General features: G+C 42.1%; 1 protein-coding gene across 1 annotated transcript; it reads right to left on the bottom strand.

The window, feature by feature from the left end:
* Window positions 1–15,152: 15,152 nt before the first annotated feature.
* On the bottom strand, window positions 15,153–24,692 carry epm2a (EPM2A glucan phosphatase, laforin). The gene is made up of 4 exons (XM_028604997.1): window positions 24,298–24,692; window positions 22,703–22,877; window positions 19,956–20,200; window positions 15,153–17,939 (listed from the first exon to the last, which is right to left on the bottom strand). Exons 1-4 carry the CDS (start codon window positions 24,542–24,544, stop codon window positions 17,656–17,658), a joined length of 951 nt encoding a protein of 316 aa, XP_028460798.1. The 5' UTR covers window positions 24,545–24,692; the 3' UTR covers window positions 15,153–17,655.
* Between the last annotated feature and the right edge of the window lie 641 nt (window positions 24,693–25,333).

The following is a 25,333-nucleotide window of genomic DNA, read 5'->3' as shown; positions in this document are numbered from 1 at the left end:
TTTCTAACAATATATGACAACTTGTGGTATAATATTAGCCTGCTTTGCAAGAATAATTTGCCTTTGAATATTGCCTCAAGGCTCTGCAATCAAATTTGGGCTTACCAACCAGACACTGAAGCCTCTAAGGCTCTGCCAAAGGCCCTTACTAATGTCTTTCGGGACTTGATCGTATTAATACATTTCTGAAGTAAGTTTTGAACACCTGGCTTAGTCCCTAGACTAAAGACAGGCCTCATCTACTTTCCATCTGTTTGGCTGTGGTGGGTTCCAGATGTGCTGACCAGGAACAGTAACGAAGGCAAGGTAGAGAGAGCAGACAAATGCATAGTGCTATACAAGCTAAACCTTTTCATAGCTACTGTACATTTTAAAAAGAAAAAAATAATATTTTGAGTTTGAAGTTTTAATTCATAGTTATTTATACTTATTCATACTTGGGCAGTGGTCCATGTAGTTCATGTTGAACACAAAATCAGTTCTTAATATACATTCTACCATCACTTCACAGAACTGATATAGAGATAGGCAAGCCAATCTTCTCTGATAGGGCTGCATTCATTATCTGTTGTCACTTGTGATTTATGAGTCTGGCGGTCTGGGGAACTGGCAACCATATGTCTGCTCCTCCCTGCACACACAGGACCCGTTCTAGTAATGATGTACGGATTTATCATCCAAAGACACAATAAACCAAATGAACTTTTAATGGTATTGACAGCACCAGAGTTTTCCTCTTTCCAACTCCCAGCTCTTCTAAACAAACAGAACGACTTTGATTTGGGTATAGAAAAAGCTCTGTTAAACAGTTTTGGTTTCCACTGGGTTTTGTTGCTAAACAGGGCCAAATACCTATTCCAATTGTCAATCAGTCAGCTTGATGTCCATTAGCTGGTGGCTAGGATGGTGGATCAGGAAACGCCAAAATTGTTGCTGCATACCCCTCTGACACTGGGTTAGTTAAGCTCCTACCATGTAAATTCTAAGATGCACATCATCAGCTTTCAGAACATTGAATACCCCAGCTATTTGTAATACATTTGCATAAAACATACCAAGGCTACCTTGTAAATGCTTATCTTGATGGTCTGGTCAGTTGAGAGTCCTTTTCTTAAATAATTAGAGAATACTAATTAAGCTGTGTGTGTGTGTGTGTATGTGTGTGTGTGTGTGTGTGTGTGTGTGTGTGTTGCTCTGTAGTAAATGTTATCTGTTCTGGCAGGGAGTCCATGTCATATGGTGTGAGGGTGACGAAGCGGGTTAGAGTCACGCTCTGTCCCTTGTCAACCCACTTCAGGTCTTCCTCCATCCCCCAGTGGCCTGCTGGGTCTCTGATCATGTGATATCCGTAACTTCTCAGGCGTACTGGCACATCAAATGGGATCAATGCAGCCATGTTGGATCTGTCTTCCTGTGGAAGGGTTAGGGTTAGGGGTTAGCTGCTCCTTGTGGGAATAGTAATTGGACAAGGACATTCAGGGACATGGTTTTGTGAGAGCTGTCATCTCACTGTTTTTAAAATCTATAGTTTTTTTTGCAGAAGTGTGCACAGAAATGAAGTTGATTATATTCCAAAAATAAAGAGTTGTGGCTGAAACTAGAGGTGATGATATTGCTGTCCTTGTACAAACTGTAGTACTATCATATTGTAATGATACAACAACAAAGTTTAGGGAAGATGTGAGCGAAGTATAAATACCATGACAAATCTCTGTGCATGTACTGAACAAACGTAATCATTCTGGTTTGTATTCGTATTGCTAGAGCATAATTTATCTTTATACAGGAGCGATTTGATTCTCAGCCAAAGGACAGTGTTTTATAAATAAATAAAAGTTAAAGGTCCAATAGGTAATATATTTATATATATTCAAAAAATGACCCCAATGCATCATCCAATATTAAAGGGGTGATAGAATGATTATATAGGGTATTTTACACTGTTCCTTAAGGTCTCCTAATGGGGTATGTAACATTGGTTGGACTGAAAATTGCCCGAATGCTATTTTATTAGGCCCTTAACTACCCTGTGAATATGGCTCTATTTGGAACAAGAGCTTTTCTTCCAAATATGGTATGCTCATGAATATTCAGAATGAGCTACGTGCTGATTGGTTTGAGCAAACTACATAGAAACACATGGGAGACTCGACAGCAGGTCTCACTGCAAAGTTATACATTGTTTGTCGGGCTATTACGTTATTAAAATTCACTTCTGAGACTTTTTTAAGCGACTTAAATCATCTATATAAAGCTCAAATATGGGACGTTTTACGAAAATGTATGGCTTATTGCAAATTTGGTAAGACTGTGTGTCGGAGTTCAGCTGCCGGTGCTGCCTGTGTTGCTGCCTCACTGCCCGGCCGCCTTCCTCCACAGACCCCGGACTGCAGCTCCCCTCTTCCTGCTAGCTAAATGGCCCGTGTGTGAGAGTGATAGCGCGGTCAGCGAGCTTGTTACACCAGCAATCTCTTACCACAGTTCCAGTTACTCTAGGCTGGCTGTCAGCTGCCGGCATAACTAGAGTAGCTATATTTACAGTTTGAATTTTGTCCCGCCACTTATACAACATATCTCTAAAGGTCTTTAAGCTAACAACGGTGTCCGATTTCAAGTTAATGAATTTTTGTGAAGATTAGGGGTTTCGTTATCTATAACTGTCCCTTCATGCTAGCTATGTGTAGCTACAAATCACGGATAGTTAGCTTCATTTTCGGCATAAATAAAGTATATTTACAGTTTGAATTTCATCACGCCACTTAAACAACATCTCCCTAAATGTCTTTTAAAGCTAACAACGGTGTCCGATTTCAAGTTAATGATTTTTTGTGAACAGTGGGGGTTTCGTTAGCTATGACTGTCCCTTCAATCCTAGCTATGTGTAGCTAGCTACAAATCATGGTTAGTTAGCTTCATTTTCAGTGTAATTTGTTTATATTTACAGTTTGAATTTCGTCACGCCACTTATACAACATCTCCCTAAATGACTAATAAAGCTAACAACGGTGTCCGATTTCAAGTTAATGAATATTTGTAAATTTCAGAGGAATTCTAAGAGGAGCTAGCTCTCATTGATAGAGCTACATCCAGCCGCAGGCTCTATCAATGAGACTCAGGGACAAGCAGCGTTTATTTCCTCAATCGTTTGTTTAAATAACTCAACACATTATAATTACACACATTAAAAGATTAACTGGAACATGTGGTAACAGATTGCTGGCGTAACAAGCTCGCTGACCGTGCTCTCACTCACACACACCGGGCATTTAGCTAGCAGGAAGAGGGGAGCTGCAGGCCCTGGAGCTCTGTCAGAGCACCGGCGTTTAGTAGTCCATTATCCAAAAACCGATGACTTTGCGCGGGTATGGAGTGCTGTGGGCTGCCAGTCGTGATGGAGCTCCAAGTACCTCTTAGCAGGCCGGGGTGTGTGAAGGAAGGCAGGTCGGGCGGCGAGGCAACAACACAGGCAGCGCCGCTAAATTCCGACACACAGTCGGACAAAATTTGCAATTAGCCATCCATTTTCGTAAAACGGCCCATATTTGAGCCTTACATAGTTGATTTCTCGCATAAAAAAGTTTAAGAAGTGAATTTTGTAATGGAATAGCAGAGATCTGCGCGACCTAGATTCGGAAGACTACCTGATCTCAGGTCAGTTGTGTAGCCTATGTAAATGTTGGGGCGTGACCGTTCTCTTAATACACCCATGGGCTGACAAAGGTTCCGGTTTTTGGGAGGTTGACGTCATCTTCCAGCTTTGTTGCGATTCACCTGTTTTCAGCGGCAGTTTCAAAATATGAGATTTTCATAGTAAAGGGGTGTCAGCGGGACTTTGAGCTTCTATGTATGTCCTATTTACCCACCGAACTGTCGTTATTCAAATATGACAGGGTAAAATCGGTTTTTCATTCTATCACCCCTTTAAGGAAACATGCTAAGTTGAAATACATTTTCTGACAACAATGCTAATGCCAGTATTTGAAATTTCCATTCCGTGACAGAATTTCTGTTTGTGTTTTTGTTTGTGTGTTGTTATCAACTGCCCAGTTTGACAGCCAGGCTGGGTTGCCAGAAATACCTGAAAAAACGTAAACCCAGTGCGCTACAGCTGTAACATTAGTACAGCCATGAAAACAGCAAACAAACGAACAGGATCAACGGAGATAGATTCTACCCGACCTAAAAAGAACGGCATGTTTCTAACAGTTGCATGACCAGGGGCCCGTTTCAGAAAGCAGGTTTAGTGAAAACTCTGAGTTTGTGGGTGGCAGTGAAGGTCAGGGGCCTCGACGGACCAGACCCGGGCGGCAGACGCTGGCTCTGGGGACGTGGAACGTCACCTCTCTGTGGGGGAAGGAGCCGGAACTGGTGCGGGAGGTGGAGCGCTACCGGTTAGATCTGGTGGGGCTTACCTCTACGCACAGTCTCGGTTCTGGAACCATCCTCCTGGATAGGGGTTGGACTCTTTTCTTCTCCGGAGTTGCCCAGGGTGTGGCGCGCGGGCGGGTGGGGGATACTCACAAGCCCCGGCTGAGCGCCGCTGTGTTGGAGTTTACCCGGTGGACGAGAGGGTCGCCTCCCCACGCCTGCGGGTTGTGGGGGAAAAACTGACTGTTGTTTGTGCATATGCACCAAACAGGAGTTCGGAGTATTCGGCCTTCTTGGAGACCTTGACTGGAGTCCTGCATGGGGCTCCAGTGGGGACTCCATTGTTCTGCTGGGGGACTTCAACGCACACGTGGGCAATGATGGAGACACCTGGAGGCGTGATTGGGAGGAACGGCCTCCCTGATCTAAACCAGAGTGGTTGTTTGTTGTTGGACTTCTGTGCTAGTCATGGATTGTCTATAACGAACACCATGTTCGAACATAGGGATGCTCATAAGTGTACCTGGTACCAGAGCACCCTAGGCCGAAGGTCAATGATCGATTTCATAATCGTTTCATCTGATCTGAGGCCGTATGTTTTGGACACTCGGGTGAAGAGAGGGGCAGAGCTGTCAACCGATCACCATCTGGTGGTGAGTTGGGTCAGGGGTGGGGAAGACTCTGGACAGACCTGGTAAGCCCAAACGTGTAGTGGGGTAAATTGGGAACGTCTGGAGGAGGCCCCTGTCCGACAGACTTTCAACTCACACCTCCGGGCGGAGCTTTTCGTGCATCCCTGTGGAGGCTGGGGGCATTGAACCCGAGTGGACAATGTTCAAAGTTTCCATTGCTGAAGCTGCGGCGAGGAGCTGTGGTCTTAGGATCTTAGGTGCCTCAAGGGGCGGTAACCCACGAACACCGTGGTGGACACCAGTGGTCAGGGAAGCCGTCCGACTGAAGAAGGAGTCCTTCCGGGATATGTTATCTCGGAGGACTCGGAGGCAGTTGCAGGGTACCGAAGGGCCCGAAGGGCTGCAGCCTCTGCCGTGAAAGAGGCAAAGCAGCGGGTGTGGGAGAAGTTTGGAGAAGACATGGAGAAGGACTTTCGGTCGGCACCAAAGTGTTTCTGGAAAACTGTTCGCCACCTCAGGAGGGGGAAGGGGAACCATCCAAGCTGTGTACAGTAAGGATGGGACACTGTTGACCTCCACTGAGGAGGTAATAGGGCGGTGGAGGGAGCACTTTGAGGAACTCCTGAATCCGACTAATACGCCCTCTATGTTAGAGGCAGAGCTGGAGGATAACGGGGGATTGTCGTCGATTTCCCAGGCGGAAGTCACTGATGTAGTCAAACAACTACACAGTGGCAAAGCCCCGGGGATTGATGAGATCCGTCCAGAAATGCTCAAGGCTCTGGGTGTGGAGGGGCTGTCCTGGTTGACACGCCTCTTCAACATTGCTTGAAGTCTGGGACGGTGCCAAAGGAGTGGCAGACTGGGGTGGTGGTTCCTCTTTTTAAAAAGGGGGACCAGAGGGTGTGTGCCAATTATAGGGGTATCACACTTCTCAGCCTCCCTGGTAAAGTCTACTCCAAGGTGCTGGAAAGGAGGGTTCGGCCGATAGTCGAACCTCGGGTTGAGGAGGAACAATGCGGATTCCGTCCTGGTCGTGGAACAACGGACCAGCTCTTCACTCTCGCAAGGATCCTGGAGGGAGCCTGGGAGTATGCCCAACCGGTCTACATGTGTTTTGTGGATTTGGAGAAGGCGTATGACCGGGTCCCCGGGAGATACTGTGGGAGGTGCTGCGGGAGTATGGGGTGAGGGGTCTCTACTCAGGGCCATCCAATCTCTGTATGACCAAAGTGAGAGCTGTGTCCGGGTTCTCGGTAGTAAGTCGGACTCGTTTCAGGTGAGGGTTGGCCTCCGCCAGGGCTGCGCTTTGTCACCAATCCTGTTTGTAATATTTATGGACAGGATATCGAGGCGTGGTCGGGGTGGGGAGGGGTTGCAGTTTGGTGGGCTGGGGATCTCATCGCTGCTCTTTGCAGATGATGTGGTCCTGATGGCATCATCGGCCTGCGACCTTCAGCACTCACTGGATCGGTTCGCAACCGAGTGTGAAGCGGTTGGGATGAGGATCAGCACCTCTAAATCGGAGGCCATGGTTCTCAGCAGGAAACCGATGGAATGCCTTCTCCAGGTAGGGAATGAGTCCTTACCCCAAGTGAAGGAGTTCAAGTACCTTGGGGTTTTGTTCGCGAGTGAGGGGACAATGGAGCGGGAGATTGGTCGGAGAATCGGCGCAGCGGGTGCGGTATTGCATTCAATCTATCGCACCGTTGTGACGAAAAAGAGAGCTGAGCCAGAAGGCAAAGCTCTCGATCTACCGGTCAGTTTTCGTTCCTACCCTCACCTATGGTCATGAAGGCTGGGTCATGACCGAAAGAACGAGATCCAGGGTACAAGCGGCCGAAATGGGTTTCCTCAGGAGGGTGGCTGGCGTCTCCCTTAGAGATAGGGGTGAGAAGCTCAGTCATCCGTGAGGAGCTCGGAGAGAGCCGCTGCTCGCTGCGTCGAAAGGAGCCAGTTGAGGTGGTTCGGGCATCTGGTAAGGATGCCCCTGGGCGCCTCCCTAGGGAGGTGTTCCAGGCACGTCCAGCTGGGAGGAGGCCTCGGGAAGACCCAGGACTAGGTGGAGGGATTATATCTCCAACCTGGCCTGGGAACGCCGATCCCCAGTCGGAGCTGGTTAATGTTGCTCGGGAAAGGGAAGTTTGGGGTCCCCTGCTGGAGCTGCTCCCCCCGCGACCCGACACCGGATAAGCGGACGAAGATGGATGGATGGATGGATGGATCTGAGTTTGTTAACCCTGAGATGAGGGAAACTCTGGGTTTTCTGTTTCAGAAAGAGAGGTTAATCAAACCTGAGAGAGAGGGGTAACTCCAGCCCATTTCAGAAAGAGAGGTAACTTAACCTCAGAGTCAGTTACTATGGTAACTGAGTCTGTGAACCTACCCTGGTCGGGAGCAGGTTTTCTTCAAGAAACCTGGGAGGAGAATGAGAGAAACTCATTTCCTCATTCATTAATTCAGTCTGTATCAGGCGCATTTTAATGCAGTTTGTTATCTGCATGAATACAAAAATATATTGGTTTATGTTAGGCAGATTATAAAACATTTTTTTTCTCAAACATGTCATGTCCTTTTGTCGACGATCCCGTTGATGAAAAAGCTGTATTAATTCACAGAGAGTTTACGTCGGGAGATACTGTCCGACTATAGATGTATTTTCATTTCCACATAACAGATTTGAGAGGTATATTTTATCACAGTCCATTAGATACCTTATCTGTCCTCATATCACTAACATCAACCATCGTGGACAGGCTTTAACATCCAAGCAGATTCTTTGTGTCGCATTACGTTTTTTGCAAACGGCAGTTTTCTTTATAACAGTGTAGCGGATCATACTGTAATAGTAAAGCCACTGTAGAGCCATCAGAAAAAGTGTGACTCGCTCTGAAACGTTTTTTAAACGTTTTTGTAGTGTTCCCTGGACACAAACCAGTGAGAGCCATTAAAAAGAAATAAATGATTATACATTATAGTTCTGTCAGTGATCAGTGCTGCAGCCTCAGAATGGGATTAGTATAGTTTACTTTTTGAAATGAAATTATAGGTGTAATACAATTCCAGTTTTCACCAGTAATATTATAAGTTAACTGTGATTAAATATGAAATGAATACACTGTTAATGCATACGCATTGACTCAAGCAGCAATTTTCTCCCACAGCAATTCTCTCTCTTTTGCAGCAGCAACCGCTGTCTTGCTTTTTTAATGAAATGTTCAAACTTGCTGTATGTGCGCACAAGTATTTCCGCCGACCTGTTTGTTTGTGGTTGTTACCATGATGAATCGTAGAATCATTGCTCCATTCATGCTGCCTTTTTATAGTGGTTGTGCACGCGCGTAACCCTGAGTTAACCTACTCCGAGTTGATTGAACCAACTCAAATCAGCTGTTCTGGAACCGAAAACTCTGAGTTTCCCATCTCAGGGTAAGTCAACTCAGACATCAGGGTTACACTCAGAGTTTGTTAAACCTCCTTCCTGAAATGGACCCCATAGACGTAACAAACCCCAGGTAAATATTGGAGATGTATTTGAAAGATGGAGACAGTTTAGAGCCCAAAAGGAGGCAGAGTTGGCTAATTTCCTCCTGAACAGGTAAGCATTAGCTTCAGGCTAATTTATCATGGCTACTAGGGACCAAGGGGGTAAGCTTCGCTTCAGAACTCAAACCTCCTATGGCGCCATTTTGTTGCTACCTGGCCATCACCTCCCGTTAGCATTCCACTGACTAGCATTCATTTTGGCACCACTTGACAGCGAATAACTTTACATCTGAATCGTTTAAAGACTCTATTTGTCCATTGTTTAGTTCTAAAGAAACACGACAATGTATAAAAGGCTCCATTGCCTTGTACCTCACGTTATGGCTCCGTAGCAAACGTTTTTGTAAAATTAGGCTAACAATTGTGTCATATAGTAGAGGAATTACCGTATAGTACAGGATAAGCTTGCAGGCAGTTTTGACTTACATGAGCTGTTTAGGATTAATTACTAATGTTAACTAGCATTTTAGTTAGCAATAATTAGCCTGTGCCCATGTTATCTCCTTACATATACCTACGCTCTCCTTCTCTGTAAGATTGGGAATGATTGAGATTTCTCTTGGCACAGCTACCAGAAGACTTACAACTTTCAGACACGTTGCTCACGTCACATTTACTCTGTCTCTCTCAGTTGGAGGCTGCGCAGTAAAGCTGGCTATCACCGGAAAAGTGCTTCTTATAGCCTTCACTGGTCTCCGTCCAGAGCAACGGGGTCTGTTGGTCCATTATATACTGTCTATGCCACTGTCGCAATAGCCACTGCTAATGCTTGCTCTTGCGGGAATTACTGTAATTGTTGGGGTTTTGGAATTTATAGAGTGTGGTCTAGACCTACTCTATCTGTAAAGTGTCTCGAGATAACTTTTGTTATGATTTGATACTATAAATAAAATTGAATTGAATTGAATTGAATTGAAATTGAATTGAATTGAATTATGCTAGGGACGGGCGTTTATGTCATTTCAACATTTGTGTACTCACATTAAATTATATAGCTAGAATACCCGAGTTGGTTACTCACAAACAAAATTGAGACATAGCAAGTAAAGTGTTCCTGACTGGTCCTGGCTAACGCCGCCATGCTAACCTTGCTAACTGCTAACGTTACTGGAGGACCAGGTAAGCGGGCCACGGCTGTTTACAACGTGTAGCCTGTTCAGCGGCCGTAGCCGACAACGGGGAGTTATTTTAAGCCAAGAGAGGGAGGCTGTAAATCGGGAAGAGAGGACCATGAGTTTAACGATTATTGCCGTAATTCGCGTGTGAGCACGGGCTTTTATGACTGTCAATATAGCCAGCATCTAACATTAGCTACTCCGCTGTGCTGTGAAGTAATGTCTGGCTATGTGAGACAAGCGTCTAGCGACATAGTTGTGGATGCTGCGGTCTCAGCCTGGCAACCTCCGTGAACTTCGACTGTGTGGAGGAGGGGGCGGGGGAGACGACTCTATCCAGTATTTTGAATTTGTACTGCAGTAACTATTTCAAACACTAGCTGTCAGTATTACATATTGCACCTTTAATGTTCAAAAATTTAGAGTAAACCACTGATACATATCACATGGCAGCCTTTTCCCTGCAGACTCACGCTGAAATGATGGACGTGTCTTTCATTGGATCATTTAGTGCTCATTGATCTCATGATTACCATGTTAACTGAGCTGTCAGCGTTGGCATCTGGCATCACTGATTCAGGCAGGGGGAATGAAACTTGGGAGACAGGCCCACTTATCACGCATGGCCACACAATCTCTATTGTCTTTCTCTGTAGGCTAGCTGGCTTAATTACTCGCTAAAAATATCTTTCACAAAGTAATGTATACCTGTCCAGTCTTGTTTAGTTTAAGCAGGTTTACCATTGATGGATTAGTGGATCAGGAGACAATTTACAAAAATGTAAGAAAAAAGCATTAGACATGATTTGAAGAGCATACTGAGTGATTGTTTTGTAAAACATCCCTATTCTCCACTCGAATCAAATGAAGTGAGAAACTGTTCTGAATATGACCACCAACAAAAGTTTAATGATACTATTTTGGGCACTCTAAGGCTCACATTTATTATGCTGTAAATCTGCAGTGCAACACAGAAAAAAAACTCCTGATCCTTCTTGCTCATGCACAAGGAGCTTGCATCATAAATCACTTATGCAAAAATATTTTCAGGGGTCCCAATTTTTTATAATATACTAATCAAAAGCCTTTTAGTTTGATTAGAACACAAACAATGCAGGTACAATATTGATAAAACAAATCATAACTTTAACCCAATCAATTTAAGGAGTTATATTTGGAGTTTGCGGCAAACTAACTTGATTCTCGCCCCAACAAAAATAAGTTGTACAGCGGTTTCCTTCAACCTCAATGTGACACAAGATATTTGCTTAATTTCCAATGTGAGAAATGAGATATAGAAGGAGATTAAACTACAGAGCCCAGACACACAGGTGGGCACAGACCCAGAGTAGAGCCCCAGGTAACGGATGGAATTTATTGATTTAGGATATATCTCTATTAGCCAAGTCCATGGTCATTGACCTGAGCGTCCACCTGTGAAGGGTTGTCAGTCTGTGCTGAGCATGATAAATTATGTTTTATTCATATAGACCTGCAGAACTTGATACCTTGTAGTAACATTCATGACAGAGTATACATAAAGATATTCAATATTTTGATCAGGGATTGTACACAACACCACCCTACACCTATATGCTACACTCTTTTTATTCACTATGGCTCAACAGCTTTGTTTCCCCTTCCCTTGTTCTTATCAGAATCTCTCCCACTGACACTGATCAATGGCAGTGGCAACGTGAATGATTGAGAGAACAACTGAGGTATTGACAGCAAGAAAGGATTTTACAGAAAGCCAGTCAGTACAGTCACACAGTGAATAGCTGTGGTGGGGGCTTGTCAAAGCAAATGACTTACTTCATCCATTTCTCATTTTCTCTCACCCACCACTCTTCCTTTCTCTGTGATGAACAGTAATGCGCTGAAATTGAGTGCAGTGATTCAGTATCATAAATGGAGAAAGGCATTGCAACCACCAACAATCATCTATATTGCATGCAGTTGTGTCTTGAAATTAAACATCTCTTTGCAGTCCAGTAACAGTGAACAACACTCTGGTGCAATTACTTCAAATAACTTCAGACATCCATGTAATGAGAATATGAGTAATCTTTTCATAACAAAGATTAGTCTTGTGAAAACTCACACACAAGATTCACAGATGTTGTCTTTTGGCTATACATTTATCAGCTAGCGCTTTTTTAAATCTAGCGAAGCAAACCATCCAATCACTGATACATGAAGTTCAGATACAACTACACTTCATCCACAATATAGTTTTAAGATCAATTTCTGGCATTAGAGGAAATCTGGAAGAGATTGCCAAAGTTGATTGAAAACTAGACCATTGAAGAAACTGTTAAGTTGACTACTTGTTACACTTCCAGGGGATAGTGGACCCAAACGCAGGGAGAGGCAGGTAGGCAGGCAGGAGAAGGTTTAAGCACGAGGATTTATTGAACAAAAACACAAAAATAAATCAAGGGAGTCCTGTGAGCTGAAGCAGGCAAAAAAACTATACATGGAAAAACCAAGGGTATCCAAAAAACCAAGCAGGAAGAATCAGGAAGCACGGAAACTGACAGTAGCTGACACACACACACACACACACACACACACACACACACACACACGCTGACACACACACACAAACAGACACAAAACAATCTGACAAGAGACAAAGGGAACATGGGCTAAATATGAGAGGTGATGAGCAAACAAGGAACAGGTGATACAACAGGTGAAACACATTAGGGCGGGGAAGGACAATCAGACAAGGCGGGAAAACAAAGGAAGTAAAATTAGACACGGCAAGACAGAAAACCAGACTATCAAAATAAAACAGGAACCAGAAATAATACACAACAGTGAACAGAAATCTACACAATCCACAGAAACAATATACAAACACATACAGAATATAATAACAGGCAACAGAAACCTCAACAGAAAAGTCCTAAACTACAACATTACTATTACATTTATTTATTTGGATAAGATGACAAACACATGATATACATATACAGTAGGATAAATAACATATTAAAGCAATGACAAAAAAAAGAAAATGACAGTAATTTCCATTTTTTTCATGTTGCTGTTTGTTTTGGTGCTAGGAACTCAGACACGTATACATATACATTATACAGTATGCCTATGCTAACTAGATCACTGATGTAAAATGTCCAAAAAGATGAGATAAGATGAATATGAACAGGCAATGTGTGAGAATTGCACCTGTTTTGTATTTGATCAGAAGGATTGTGGAATAATATACTGTATCTGTACAAAAAGAAATGCATAATGCATAAGTGAAATCTCAGTAAGGTTCTTGATAAAAAGGAAATAAAGTGCACCCTGAGTAAAAGCAAAAGCCAACCAATGGATTAGGAAATTAATTGGGTGCATACTTTATGTGTTAAAGCAATAAACAATGTTCAGATTGTATTCACACAGTCTACATGAGAAATATCAAGTCTGCATATATCAGCCCAGTCATTGTTATGGTTCCCTAGGGACAAAGGCTGGGTATTATTAAATATCAGTAGGGCACTGCCACTAGCTGCTTTAGGAATGCATTAAAGTTCAGTTCTCCCTGATCAACACTTGGGCCCATTAATGGTATTTCATAAGTAATGGCTGGATTTCTATAGACCAGTATATCAGATGTTGGCTGCTTGGATAATCCCTCCTATACTGGCTCTGGTGAATGTTTTGATGGCTCCTTCTCTGTGACACTGTACTTGAGTTAGTGCTTTCAAATCCTTATAATTTAACACAGAATGCTTGCAAGTTTATGATGAAGAAATGCAAGACATTTGATTGAGGTATCTTATTACTTAAAATTACTTTACTCACAACATTTTCACCAGACGTTTTGAAGTTTGCTACTACCACATGGGCTCAGCTTGGACCACATTGATACAATTAAGTTGCTGCTTGGCAGTTCAACAAACCTCATTGTATTGTACTCACAGCATGTTTCTTGACTGCTACAGTGGAGGTGAAGTGTGGAGAATTGTCAGCATTTTCCAACGATCAAAACCTGCTGCTGTCAGTGTCTACACATAATTCATATCTATTATGTCTTGTATGCGGTGTGTCTGGAGAAACACATGCCATATTCTGGCATGGCACACACATAGAAAATGCTATTCAGCCTCACACAGTCAGTCTATGTTTTGCAATCTCAGATGTATTTATTATTCAACAATGTTATATTGCATTCATCCATCCATCGTCGTCCGCATGCTGCAGCCTCTCAGATTTATTGATATAGCTTTTACTGTATTTTTAACTGTCTGACATTACTCATGCTTAGTCATATTCAACAGAATGCCTCATAGTCTGATGTTATTGAACAGCATAGATAAACCTCCCTCCTGTCCTCTGACAAGATGGGCTTCTGGTGCAAGCTACATACATAAACAAACATACTGCACATGGTAGAATAAGCCTGTAAATTTTGAGCTTTTTGGTCAAGCCACATCTCTTGACTATTCTTTCTACAGGCAGTACCTGCCAGGGTGTTTGGAGTTTTGCCCGGGAGCAAAGTCAAGAGCAATGACTTCATTGCTGGATTTTTCTTAAGCACACAATGAGCCTCCATCATGCAAATTGTATGGCTGGATTTGAAATATATTAAGTAAATTGACCAAGGGTGCCCAGACTAACGTGATGAATATAAATAATTTGTGTCCCTTTGTATGTGTGACTCGCGAGACTGTGCAGGTAAAAAAGCTTTACCTCTCTATGATGAATAAATGCCCAATGCAGACTGGTTTAGCTAATAGAAGTGCATGGACGATGGCTGGTAAACATTTCAAAGGGTGGAGTTCATCGTTTAAAATCAGTAAGTTGTATGTTTTGTATTTTGTTATATGTAATTATTATGTATTGGACAAAACACAATTCACTCTTCAAACCTGGAATTGACCGGCTGGCTATTTTTAGATAATAATATCTAATATACAAATGTGTTCTCGTGATTGTGCTCTACAGACTTTAAATAGCTGTGCTCATTCATCTCACAGATATGCAAAATAAGTGACTGAGTGTCTGCCTTGTTGGAAACAGCTTTCTTACTAAACTATTGGATGAAATCAGGCAACAATTGAGAGTAAATATAGCCATAGAATATAAATAAGTATCTTATGTAGAGTGATATACTATTGTACACAGTTTGAGTTGTGTTGTCTACTTGCACTCTGTATTATCTCTGAACAGTGTCTGTTTGCTCTCTGCTGCAACAAATGCATCATGTAATATCTCAGATATTGAATTTAAAGGGATTTTTAATTCTGATAAGGGTTTCTGTTACACATTACAAACAATTGTATGTTAATATTGGTATCCATGATATTGGTAAATATGAGATGTGGTGGAGTACCACCTGTTCAGGAGATTGACTCGGTAACACAGGTACATGATGTATCACCCACTTCACCATGTTCAGTTCTGGAGTAACTATTGATGTGTTTTTGCGTAACTCATAGTTCATATGCAAATGTAACAAGGATCCAGTACCTTATTGAAAATCTATGTTGCACCCACTCAGCTTGCTTGATTGTCTCTAATATGTATGTGGTTATTGCTTTTGCTGTCTGAGTGTAACTATACTACATGGTTATGTGGCTGAAATATGCAGAATTTGATTGGCAGCAATGTATTTTTTACCAGAATAAATGTGTCTGCACTGCACAAGTTATTTTTTTTCAATGATGTGCAAGCAACACCAGTGGTGACATGGGAGCAGACTATGACTTTATAGATAGAGAAGTTGACCTAAGTATAGTCATCAAATACAATGGTAATTTTCAAGTTGATTGAGAGTACACATTCTTATGATGAAATGGAGTGATTTTAATGCCCAGTAGAGGCCTGATTCAGGTTAATGTAACAATCAATGAATCAGCCTACAGTCTATAGCATCATCCTGGTTGCCTGTACAGCTCAGATGGCTCTTTTCTAACATTCTGCACCTGTGTGTCACGGCAGCTGTCTAAAGTGCCGATCCAGAGGCAACCAGGGATGCAGGCGCTGTCCAGGGTACTTAATGTCTTTGATACACTGACGGGCATTATTCCCACTGCTAACAATGATGATACAAATTGTATCACAGCTTCTTAGATTTGCCATTTCAGACATTCTGTAGATGCACAGCTCTGGTATTTTGTTTTCATCTTGGCTGGTGTCTCTCAGCTGATATTGGGCTGTGGCAATGTCATGAACTTGTAGTGGCATAGCATGTATGGAAAATCAATATTGCCTGTTAAAATACACTAAATATAATGGGTCTTATTAGTTTTAATATAGGCCCACCTGTCTCCCACCCTTGCTCTGGCTGCATTGGTATCCTTCTCTAACCTGACCCATGCTTTTGATTAATATCCCCAACTTGACTGAAGCAGTTTTAATGGCTGAAATTCTGAAGTTATTATATCTTTAATCTTAATTCAGCAGGTCAAACTATTTTGTAAGTTTCTAATATTGTATATACCTTAAATGCAAATTGACAAGGAATGCAAGGATCCGGGGAAACCGGTCTAGGTGATTGTCAGATCGTGGAAATCATGTTGACTACAAATACTTTATAATATCAATCACTGGCAATAACCCAGTGAAATAAATAAAACATTACATGGGCATCCATTAAGTGACAAACCCCTGCACTCATGCACATACAGTACTGTACACACAGACGTACTATTCCTCAAACCAGTAAGAACAAAGATTGTTACTCATTTCATATTCATATTTTATGTTAATATTTTTAAACATTTTAAAAATCCACAATGATTTGCTTCCGCTAACATGTGCATTGTTCGATCTACCCACCCATCTCCACTGACACCCTCATAAGGTGCTGTGTTCTGAAGGGACTCACTGAAAGGTAATTAAAATATGACTTGTGCTTAAGAAGTAAAGTATTTACTCCTCTCTAATCCACTAACTTTCTTAAATCAGGGACAGGATATAGCAAACACTGTATCTTAAAAAAGCAATATATCCTTAACAGAAATCGAGGCAGACGTTCACAATTGACAACAAACACTATTCCAATAATCTTCTTATGTATGCATTAAAATGGTCTGGCAGGGATGTTGTTTTTGTTATTTGGGAGATGGGTCGGAATAGCATCTGTCGTATAAATAAATAAAGATGAAATGCTATCAAGCTCTCTGAGAGAGATGGGGTGGAGCAGTATTCTTCAATGTCTGGGAGCTGAATACCTCTCTGACAGAGGCATTGTTGTTATTTTGGTTTTAAGAATTGAGTTGTTGCCTTGGCAAGGAGTGCTATTTTCATGCAGCATTAAGAGCTCTTTCCAAAAGAAGAAAGGATTTTTTTTTCCTTCTGAAAAAATATCCTCAAACTTGATACATAATTATGCAATAGCAACTGTGGAATAATCCTTTACTGAGGAGCACAACTTTTGATGAGAGCAAACAGCGGTATAGGTAGTATTGTGATATACTGTATATATTTCTTTGCTGTTATTCATTCTCATTCATTGCTGTTTAACACATCAGCTTAAAGTTGCTTTCTCAAAATGTCAACTATGTATTGATCATTAGAAAAAAAGGCTAAACAAATAGGTCTTTCCAAGCGCCCCTGCAGACATATACTGAAAACGACTAATAGTGTCCTAAAGCTGACTTCAAGTGCACAATTTGCAACTGTATGTGCTAAATTGCAGAGAGTAAATCTTGAAGTAAAAAAAAGCTAACACATCACAGTAGGATTAATTGCTTGGAACATCTATGCTGTCAGCCAGCGGAACTCTCTCCAGATACTTGGGGCTCAACCAGATTTCGAAAGCCATTCAGCTGAAGTGGGTCATTTACTTACATTAGATTTAAGTAGAAAGAAGTTAATTTTCTTGCCACAGTTTATTTCACCTTCTGGCACCTCTCACACTGACTATACAGTATATTTTTTTTCACACATTGTCACGAATCATTGTAGTTTAAAGGAGTCCAGTCCAGTAAAGCTTTCCATAACTGTAAGACTTAATTATTAGGACACTCAATGTCTCATGTCTCTGTGTAAGAGATGGATGATCGGAGTTGTCCAAACTTCTGAATGAAGTCTGCCTGAGCCTGGACTAAAGCCTCCTCATCTATGTACACTGCCGGCCTTCTGGCTGCAACAAAGTACTGCACCTTCCTCAGGCTCCAGCCAAGGACGTACATAAGCAGGCCACACACAGCTGCCGTCGACCTGCCTACTCCAGCGTTACAGTGAACATAGACCGTGTGACCATTCTCCAAGAGACCATGGAGCAAGAATACAGCTTGGGGAAGCATCCGGATCCGACCTGCAGATGAAGACAATAACACACAATACACTTAAAGGAGAAGGCTTGCGATATTTTTCTTATCTCAATAAATTCCATGAAAAGACAAAAACAAACAATGCGTCCGTTCGTCTCAAGATTTTGCGATTTAGCGTCTGTGGCACTCAGCTCCAGGCCAGACTGGAGTGGCGTATGTATGACACGCCAATTCGTATGCCATTTTGGCGTGTTACCAAGACGCATAAGTGCTTTTTAGTGTGTTTATCAATGCCGTTTGGCCTCCACTGACATACATTACCTTGCGATTGCATGTCAATTTACGCCGTAGCAAGTAGTATGAAAGGCCGAAAATCTGCGTAGGGAGGTTGGTTGGGGTGGTGGATGGGTCAATAAACACAGGACTTTCACCCAGGAGACCAGGGATCATGTCCCGTGTGTCACGTTTCCTAAACCCAACCGTGGCTTTCTTCTTTTTCTAAACCCAACCCTGTTATTGTTTTCCTAAACCCAACCGTCATGTTCTTCTTTTCCTAAATCCACGGCGTGCCGTATACAGCGTGCCGTATACAGCGTGCCGTATACAGCGTGCTGTATGCGGTGTAGACATACACGCGGATAGCTCAAAATGCGTACAGATAACAGTGGCGTGTATGTTTACGCAAAGTCATGATGTCACGTTGTCCAGACCCATTAATTCCTACTGAAAACAGCTTTTTAAAGTCTCAGTTATTAACTAGGCACTGTAGTAACAAACATTAATCAAACAGAAATAATTAGTGAATTTGTTGGGGACTATTTTTTAGCTGTGGATTAATACAAATTGGTGTTCTAGTGAGTATTTACGGAACAAGAAAGGAGTATCTGGGTTTGACTTAGGATAAAGAAACATGCCACTTAATGCAATGGTGTGGCTCATTGATGTGTTTAATCATTTTTGGTCAATAATGGAGGTCTATGGCACAGAGGAAAAAAGATCAGATCAGGCTTGCCAGACCATCCTCCACAGCACTGCAGAGGAGGGTCTGGCTAGGCCACACTAAGGCATGGATACCCAACCTGAGCCCGACGGGTTGCAATGGTATCCGACGGGCCGGGTTCAGACAGATATTTAGAAATTATGGTCAGGTAAAGGTTAACACATTGAACATTTTAACAGTTTATTAACGTGGCATGTTGCGCTCATCTGTTGACAATTCCGAATGCCTTCCTACAGTTGCATAATAAAAGCAGGCTGTCCACACAAAAACGTAGCCTACATGTGTCATTAGTATGACATTTTTTTTTGATTTTTACTGTGTCAGGCTCGGACACAAATTTCTTAATGCCTCTCGGGCTCGGGCCGGGTTTGGACACAGCTCTGTCGAATGCAGGCCGGGCTCGGACAGAAAAATTTGTCCCGATCCGGACTCTAGTCCACACAGCATTCCGGGATGGGAGAAAAACGTGCTGGGATTTATTGCCATGTCTTTAAACCAATCACAATCATCATGGGCTAAGCAACTGCCAGCAAGCCCGGTGTCGCTGCAAAATAGCCTCAGGAAGGAACTTGTTTTGGCGGAACGTGTACGTTCAAGTCAAAACAAGTGGTTGTTTTATTCGTGCAACAGAAACTTCAGATTGGACAGATAGTCTAGCTAGCTGGCTGAATTTACCCTGCAGAGATCTTAGGAGCAGTTAATCATAGTCCTCATAAATCGACCGGAGTTAAAAATTCCAACACAAAGAAAGCGGAAGGTACCGGACATCCGGCCCAAAGAGTGAAATTTGGCGGAATTTCTGGTGGCAATGGAGCAATCTAGGATGTGGAACGTAAAAAATACGACACATCTTCTTTGTTGCATCCATGTTGTTTCAACATTACGACTCAAAGCTTATGAACACAGCAAAGTCTGAAGAATGACTTTCCGAGAAACTCGAAATGGGACCAATCGAGGAGCATGTGAATGCACCACGGATCTTGTCACCAGTCTGTTCTCTCAGAGCGCCAATCTAGTTATTAATGTATTTATTCTTGTATGTCCACAGAATTCTCCTTACCATCAGTGCTCATGTCAGGTGTGGGTATCCACACATACACAAGGCCACAGTCTTTGTACAAATGCATCATGGTCTCATGGGTCATGGCTTCCCTATGGTTGCGCCTGCAGCCATTGGAGTTGTTCACCACATCCCACTCTGTCTGGAAGTTCATCACTGCAGTAATCCCCAATTCATGCTTCATCTTTATAGTCACATGTTCCACCTGTCGAGGGCAGCTGCCCAGCCAAATACGTGGCAGCACCCTGGGGGCAATAAACAGGGACGCATTAATCACAGTGTTTCCTTTAAGATTTTTTTTAGCAGTGGGGGCAGGTCTGTCCAAACAACATCTTCTTTCTCCTACCTTCCTCTCTCTTTCCCTCATAGCAGTGATGTTTTATTGACCTCTTGTCCTTCTTCCTCCTGACCACTATGGTCTGAGGCAGGCTCCATTTAGTGCTCATTAGCATGCATTACGTCAACAACCAGAGGAGGTGAAACGTAAAAGGACGGAAGGACACCATCAATCGGTGATGTCACAGAGTCACACTGCAGTGAAAGTCCCTGGTCTTGACTTGCTGTTATCAGATGACCTCTCCTTTAAAAAAAAAGCAGCTGTGATGTAGGTGAAACTGTCCTTTTTTGCTACTAAAGAATTATACACATGTTTGTTCTTACTATCACACACTATCAATATATAACAATTGGACTAAAAAAACTGAAAAAACTGTACAAGTTGTGTCAAAACAAATTTCGTATTATCCATCCGGTAAGACTGAGAGTTACTACTTATCTTTTACAGTAAAATCAAAATATGGGAATTATTGGAAGATTCTAGTAGTTCCAGTAGTTACGTTTTCATGTGTTATTTGTCCCCATTGTTCAGTTGTTCCAAGTTGATTTTATAAATTGACTCTTGTTTAGTTCAACAGTTATAAAATCCTCTCCCCTGAATACCAGCATGAGAGATGAGGCACCTCCTACACAGCGAGTTAAAGTCTCTTTGAATCATATGATGAGTTACTGCAGAGGTGAGTGTGTATGATACTTGGGGCTACACGGATACCAAGTCTGAGGGACTAATTTGAAAAACCTATTATTAGGAAAGATACAAGGGCACAGTGATTCCTACTGAACACAGGTCCTTGACATAAGCCTTGTAAGGTCTTCGGACACAAATTAAAACATGTCACCAGCCAAGCCTGCTCATTCTTATGCAAGTTATGTACTCACTGCCTCAGGGGTCCTGGGCTCATTTCTGCTGTGCCTGGTATACCATGGCACTGAGTGTGTGCCTTACAAAAGACAGGCATGCATGGGTAGGTTGATGGAGTATATGCTTGGTGTTGTGCATGTGACTATTCACTCATCAATTTAAGCCCAATTTACAGATTTCATTGAAATGTGAACATGTATCCTCCAAACCATCAATATGAATTGCTATTGTTGCAGCTAACCGACTCCTCAACAGACATTGCCATTCCATAAGCCAAATACCTCATTCTTAAAGTATGAGCTGATAATGCAACTGCTTGTGGTCACATACATTTTCAGGTGACCGATAGCATTTATAACTAAATGGGAGAGAGCAAGGTTAAAAAGCAATGGAGTGAGCAGGCCTATGAGGGTGATTGCAGCTTTGTCTGCCCTGTAACAGAGGAACAACTTTCATCAAGAAAGGGCAGTGTGACATGACTGCCCTGCCCTATTTGCAGAACACTGTACTGATAATAGACTTCAGATGATCAAGGCGAATTGAGCACTCTGCCCTCTGCATACAGTGGGAGGAGGTAGTGAGGGTGGAGAGATTCAAATTCCTGGGAGCCTATAACATGGCAGATCTCGCATGGTCTGTAAACATCTCTCACCAGGCCCAGCAGAGACTATACTTCCTTAGGAAGTTAAAAAGGTCCCACCCCCAACAGCCGCTGCTGGTAAACTTTTACGGTGCCACTATCGAGAGCCTCCTGAGCTACTGCTGCACAGTGTGGTACAGTCATCGGGACTACAATGCCTGCTCTGAAGGACTTTTGCACTGGCCAACTACAAAAGAAAGCCAGACCCATCCCACCCTGGACACGCACGCATGCACACACACACACACATTTGTGGGGACCTGTCATTGACATAATGCATTCCCTAGCCCCTTACCCTAACCTCAACCATCACAACTAAATGCCTGACCTTAACCCTTACCCTAACCCTAACCATAACCTAATTCTAACCCTAATCCTAAAACCAAGTCTTAACCGTCAAACAGCACTTTAAAGTTGTGGGGTCCAGCATTTTGGCCCCACAAAGCTGTCCGGATCCCACAAGTATACTGTATTCCCGGTTTTTGGACCCCACAAATATAGTTAAACAAGAACACACACACACACACACACACACACACACACACACACACACACACACTTTTTGGTTCTGGTTGTAATTACTGTATTTGTTTTTTTTCCCCTATTGATTGATTCATTTAAATAATGTTTATTTGTGTGTGTGGAAAGAGGAGACATACATGTGAAGCTTTTTGTCAGTCAACGTGTTAAAATAACAGAGTAGCCCTCTGCAACACACACACACACACACACACACACACACACCTCTTAACCAACATTGTACTTACTTTATCTTGTTTTTATCGCCTGTCTTTGTATTATTCTTAAATATTTTAGCTGAAACTGTAAATGTGAACTTTATGAAATTTAGACATTCGCATAATTCCCATACAACATCACACTGATGGCTTTGGCTTTGTACTGTATTACCTGGAGAAATGAATGGCCTTCTGACCAGCCACACTAAAGTAAAAGTTGGTGGTGTGTTTCATCTCATCTGTGTGTCCTGTTTCCTCTATCCAGTGACCAATCGGATGGCAGTACACTCCATCCACGATGTTCCTCTCATCATATGAACAACATCTGTCATGGCTTGGACCGCTGCCTGGTGACAAAGAAGACACCCTTTCTGCAGGTTAGTTTAGGGATATTGAGTACTTGAAAAGATGTTTTTTTAAAGATTTATTTCCTAAACAAATACAGGCAGATGTTGACTATATTTTTCTTTGAGGGACAAATGTACAACGTTGCGTTAAATAGAAAAACAAAAGGAGAAAATGGGTTTCTTCTGATCATAACAACTAGTGGTGGAGAGTAGGATTGAAAACCAGTTCCAACTTGGAATTGTTTAAAAAATTACAAATTGGAATCGTTTCTTTATTAGAAATGTTTGAAATCGTTTCGAATCTGATCATTGGCTCCAAATTTAACACACGCAAGTTTTGGTTTCCGTGGCCGCCACCGTACTTCCAGGCGCTTGTTGTGTTGCAGCAATGGAGCACAGTAAGTAAGCGGTGCTCCAAAGTGTAGTTTTATTTTACGTGGAAAAAGCCTGGTAAAACTGTAAATCACCATTGAATTAAAATAAAATGTTCCTCTTATCTGTGAAATAAGCATGTGACCCATTTCAACTCCACCCCTCAAATAATCAGAATCGAGACTCGATAAGAACCTGAATCGAAAGTAAGAGTTGGAATTGGAATTGTTAAAATCAAAACAATGCCCAACCCTAGTGGAAAGTAACAAAAAAAATCCCTCCGGTCGGAAAGCGGCTTTTACTTTAACAATTTACTTTTGAGGTATAGTTTCTGCTACTGAATACAGAATATAGAGGGAAATATTATAGTTTTTATCTCACAACAGTAGCCTACATTCATCGGACAGGTACCTAGGTAATTTGCAGATCATAAAATGTAATTAATTTTTACAATAGGCTCTATGTATTTACATATATGTATCATGAACAACCCAAGCCTATATAGATTAAAATAATTAGCTCTACTTCAACCAGTTACTACATTTAAATACTGCTTACATGTTAATGCATCAACAATAATAATCCAGAATGGGGCCATTTTGCATTCGGTGTTCATTTACTGTCTTTATACTGTATCTGATTGCAGATAATACATACAACTGTTATAAATACATTGTGCTAAGGTATAACTTTGAATGCAGTACTTTTAATTGTAATCATGTATTGTGACACTGGATTTGCTTCTTACCGACAAGTCTCAGTAAAAACGCATTTCTTTAGGTATGGCATGTGCACTGAAATCATAGACTGTATATTATTAATAATATACAATCTATGACTGAAATCCATAAGTCGCGGCGGAGCATTAAGTTAAAACCAAGTGCCACTTTACCGCCATCATGTGGCGTTAAGGATACATTACACACAATGAACCAAACATGGCGGAGTTATATTCGTCTTTTGCCTGAAACGTCGACGACATTAAATCTGTGTCACGTCTCAATACGTTTGTACGCGGCTGAATCGGATGCACAGTATTGATGAATACCTTCCCAGATATAAGTGCCTCGGACTCTTTTGACGAACTTGAACCACAGTGTGTCTTTGAACGGCTCTGCCAGCTGCACGTCGCCGATCCACAGACACGGTTCATGTGTTGACAGGAGCTTCTGGGAGGCTCTCATCTCAACCGCTCCGCTCGGATCCCAGTTGCCCATTTCCGTACGCGAACCCAAAACAAAGACCTCTACATCCGAAGACTCTGGAGTGAGAATGATACCGAATTTGAATAACATTGTCGCAGCCTTAACTAAATATTTCCTCAGTCGTTTAGTATGGCTGGTTTTGGTTAATATAGTATGAGGTCCGCGTGGCCCATTAACTGAATGGTGTCTAAAAATAATCGGCTCGCGTTTTGGACAGTGGAGTTTACAGCAGAGGTGGTAGACACATATGAAGTCCCACTCTGTCCGAAAAAGCGCACCATGCAGCCACTTCAGGGCAAACTCTACATGGTGTAGCCTAATTCAAAATAATTTACGAAAGTATTGTACTCAAGTACAGTAGTATTTCCATTTCCCGCGAGTTGGACTGTCATAGACAGTATATATAGAAGTGCAGAGTAAATGAAAATCAGCCATCAAGTGCTCAGCATATAGGAACTCCTTCTATAGCCTACTGTTGGAATATCATTCCAGGTGACTACCTCATAGCTGGATGAACACTTTTTTTTGCTTACTACATAACTCCTTTATGTTATTTCATTGTTTTCATATAGTTTCAGTATTAAGCTACAAATAATAAAAACAACTGTTTACAATCCTCATAGAGCTGTTTGTTTAGCCTACATGTATGTGCATATGTATGTGTATCTAGGCTTTGTAGGCCTATATAATATACAAACGTATATGTAGCTACATAGTAGTCAAATGTGTTTTTACCTTGTTCAGCTTTGTTGTCCTTGTTTTTAGCTGTATGTCTATTTCTGTGTATTTACTTTGAGAGCAACAAAAAGCCATAGTCAAATTCCTTGTTTGTTTACATTTACTTGGCCATTAAAGCCAACAGTTTTGACTGGTACTGTA

This window comes from Perca flavescens, chromosome 18 (assembly GCF_004354835.1).
Source record: "Perca flavescens isolate YP-PL-M2 chromosome 18, PFLA_1.0, whole genome shotgun sequence".
NCBI classification, from domain to species: domain Eukaryota; kingdom Metazoa; phylum Chordata; class Actinopteri; order Perciformes; family Percidae; genus Perca; species Perca flavescens.
The sequence above is the reverse complement of the archived record's forward strand: the minus strand, read 5'-3'. Positions and strand labels throughout refer to the sequence as shown.

Coding starts and splice junctions, on each gene's coding strand:
- epm2a (XM_028604997.1), bottom strand. CDS start 24,544: ATGTTATTCAAATTCGGTATCATTCTCACTCCAGAGTCTTCGGATGTA. Junction 22,878..24,297: donor AGGCACTTATATCTGGGAAG/GTATTCATCAAT, acceptor CTTTGTCACCAG/GCAGCGGTCCAAGCCATGAC. Junction 20,201..22,702: donor AAGGCCATTCATTTCTCCAG/GTAATACAGTAC, acceptor TATTGCCCCCAG/GGTGCTGCCACGTATTTGGC.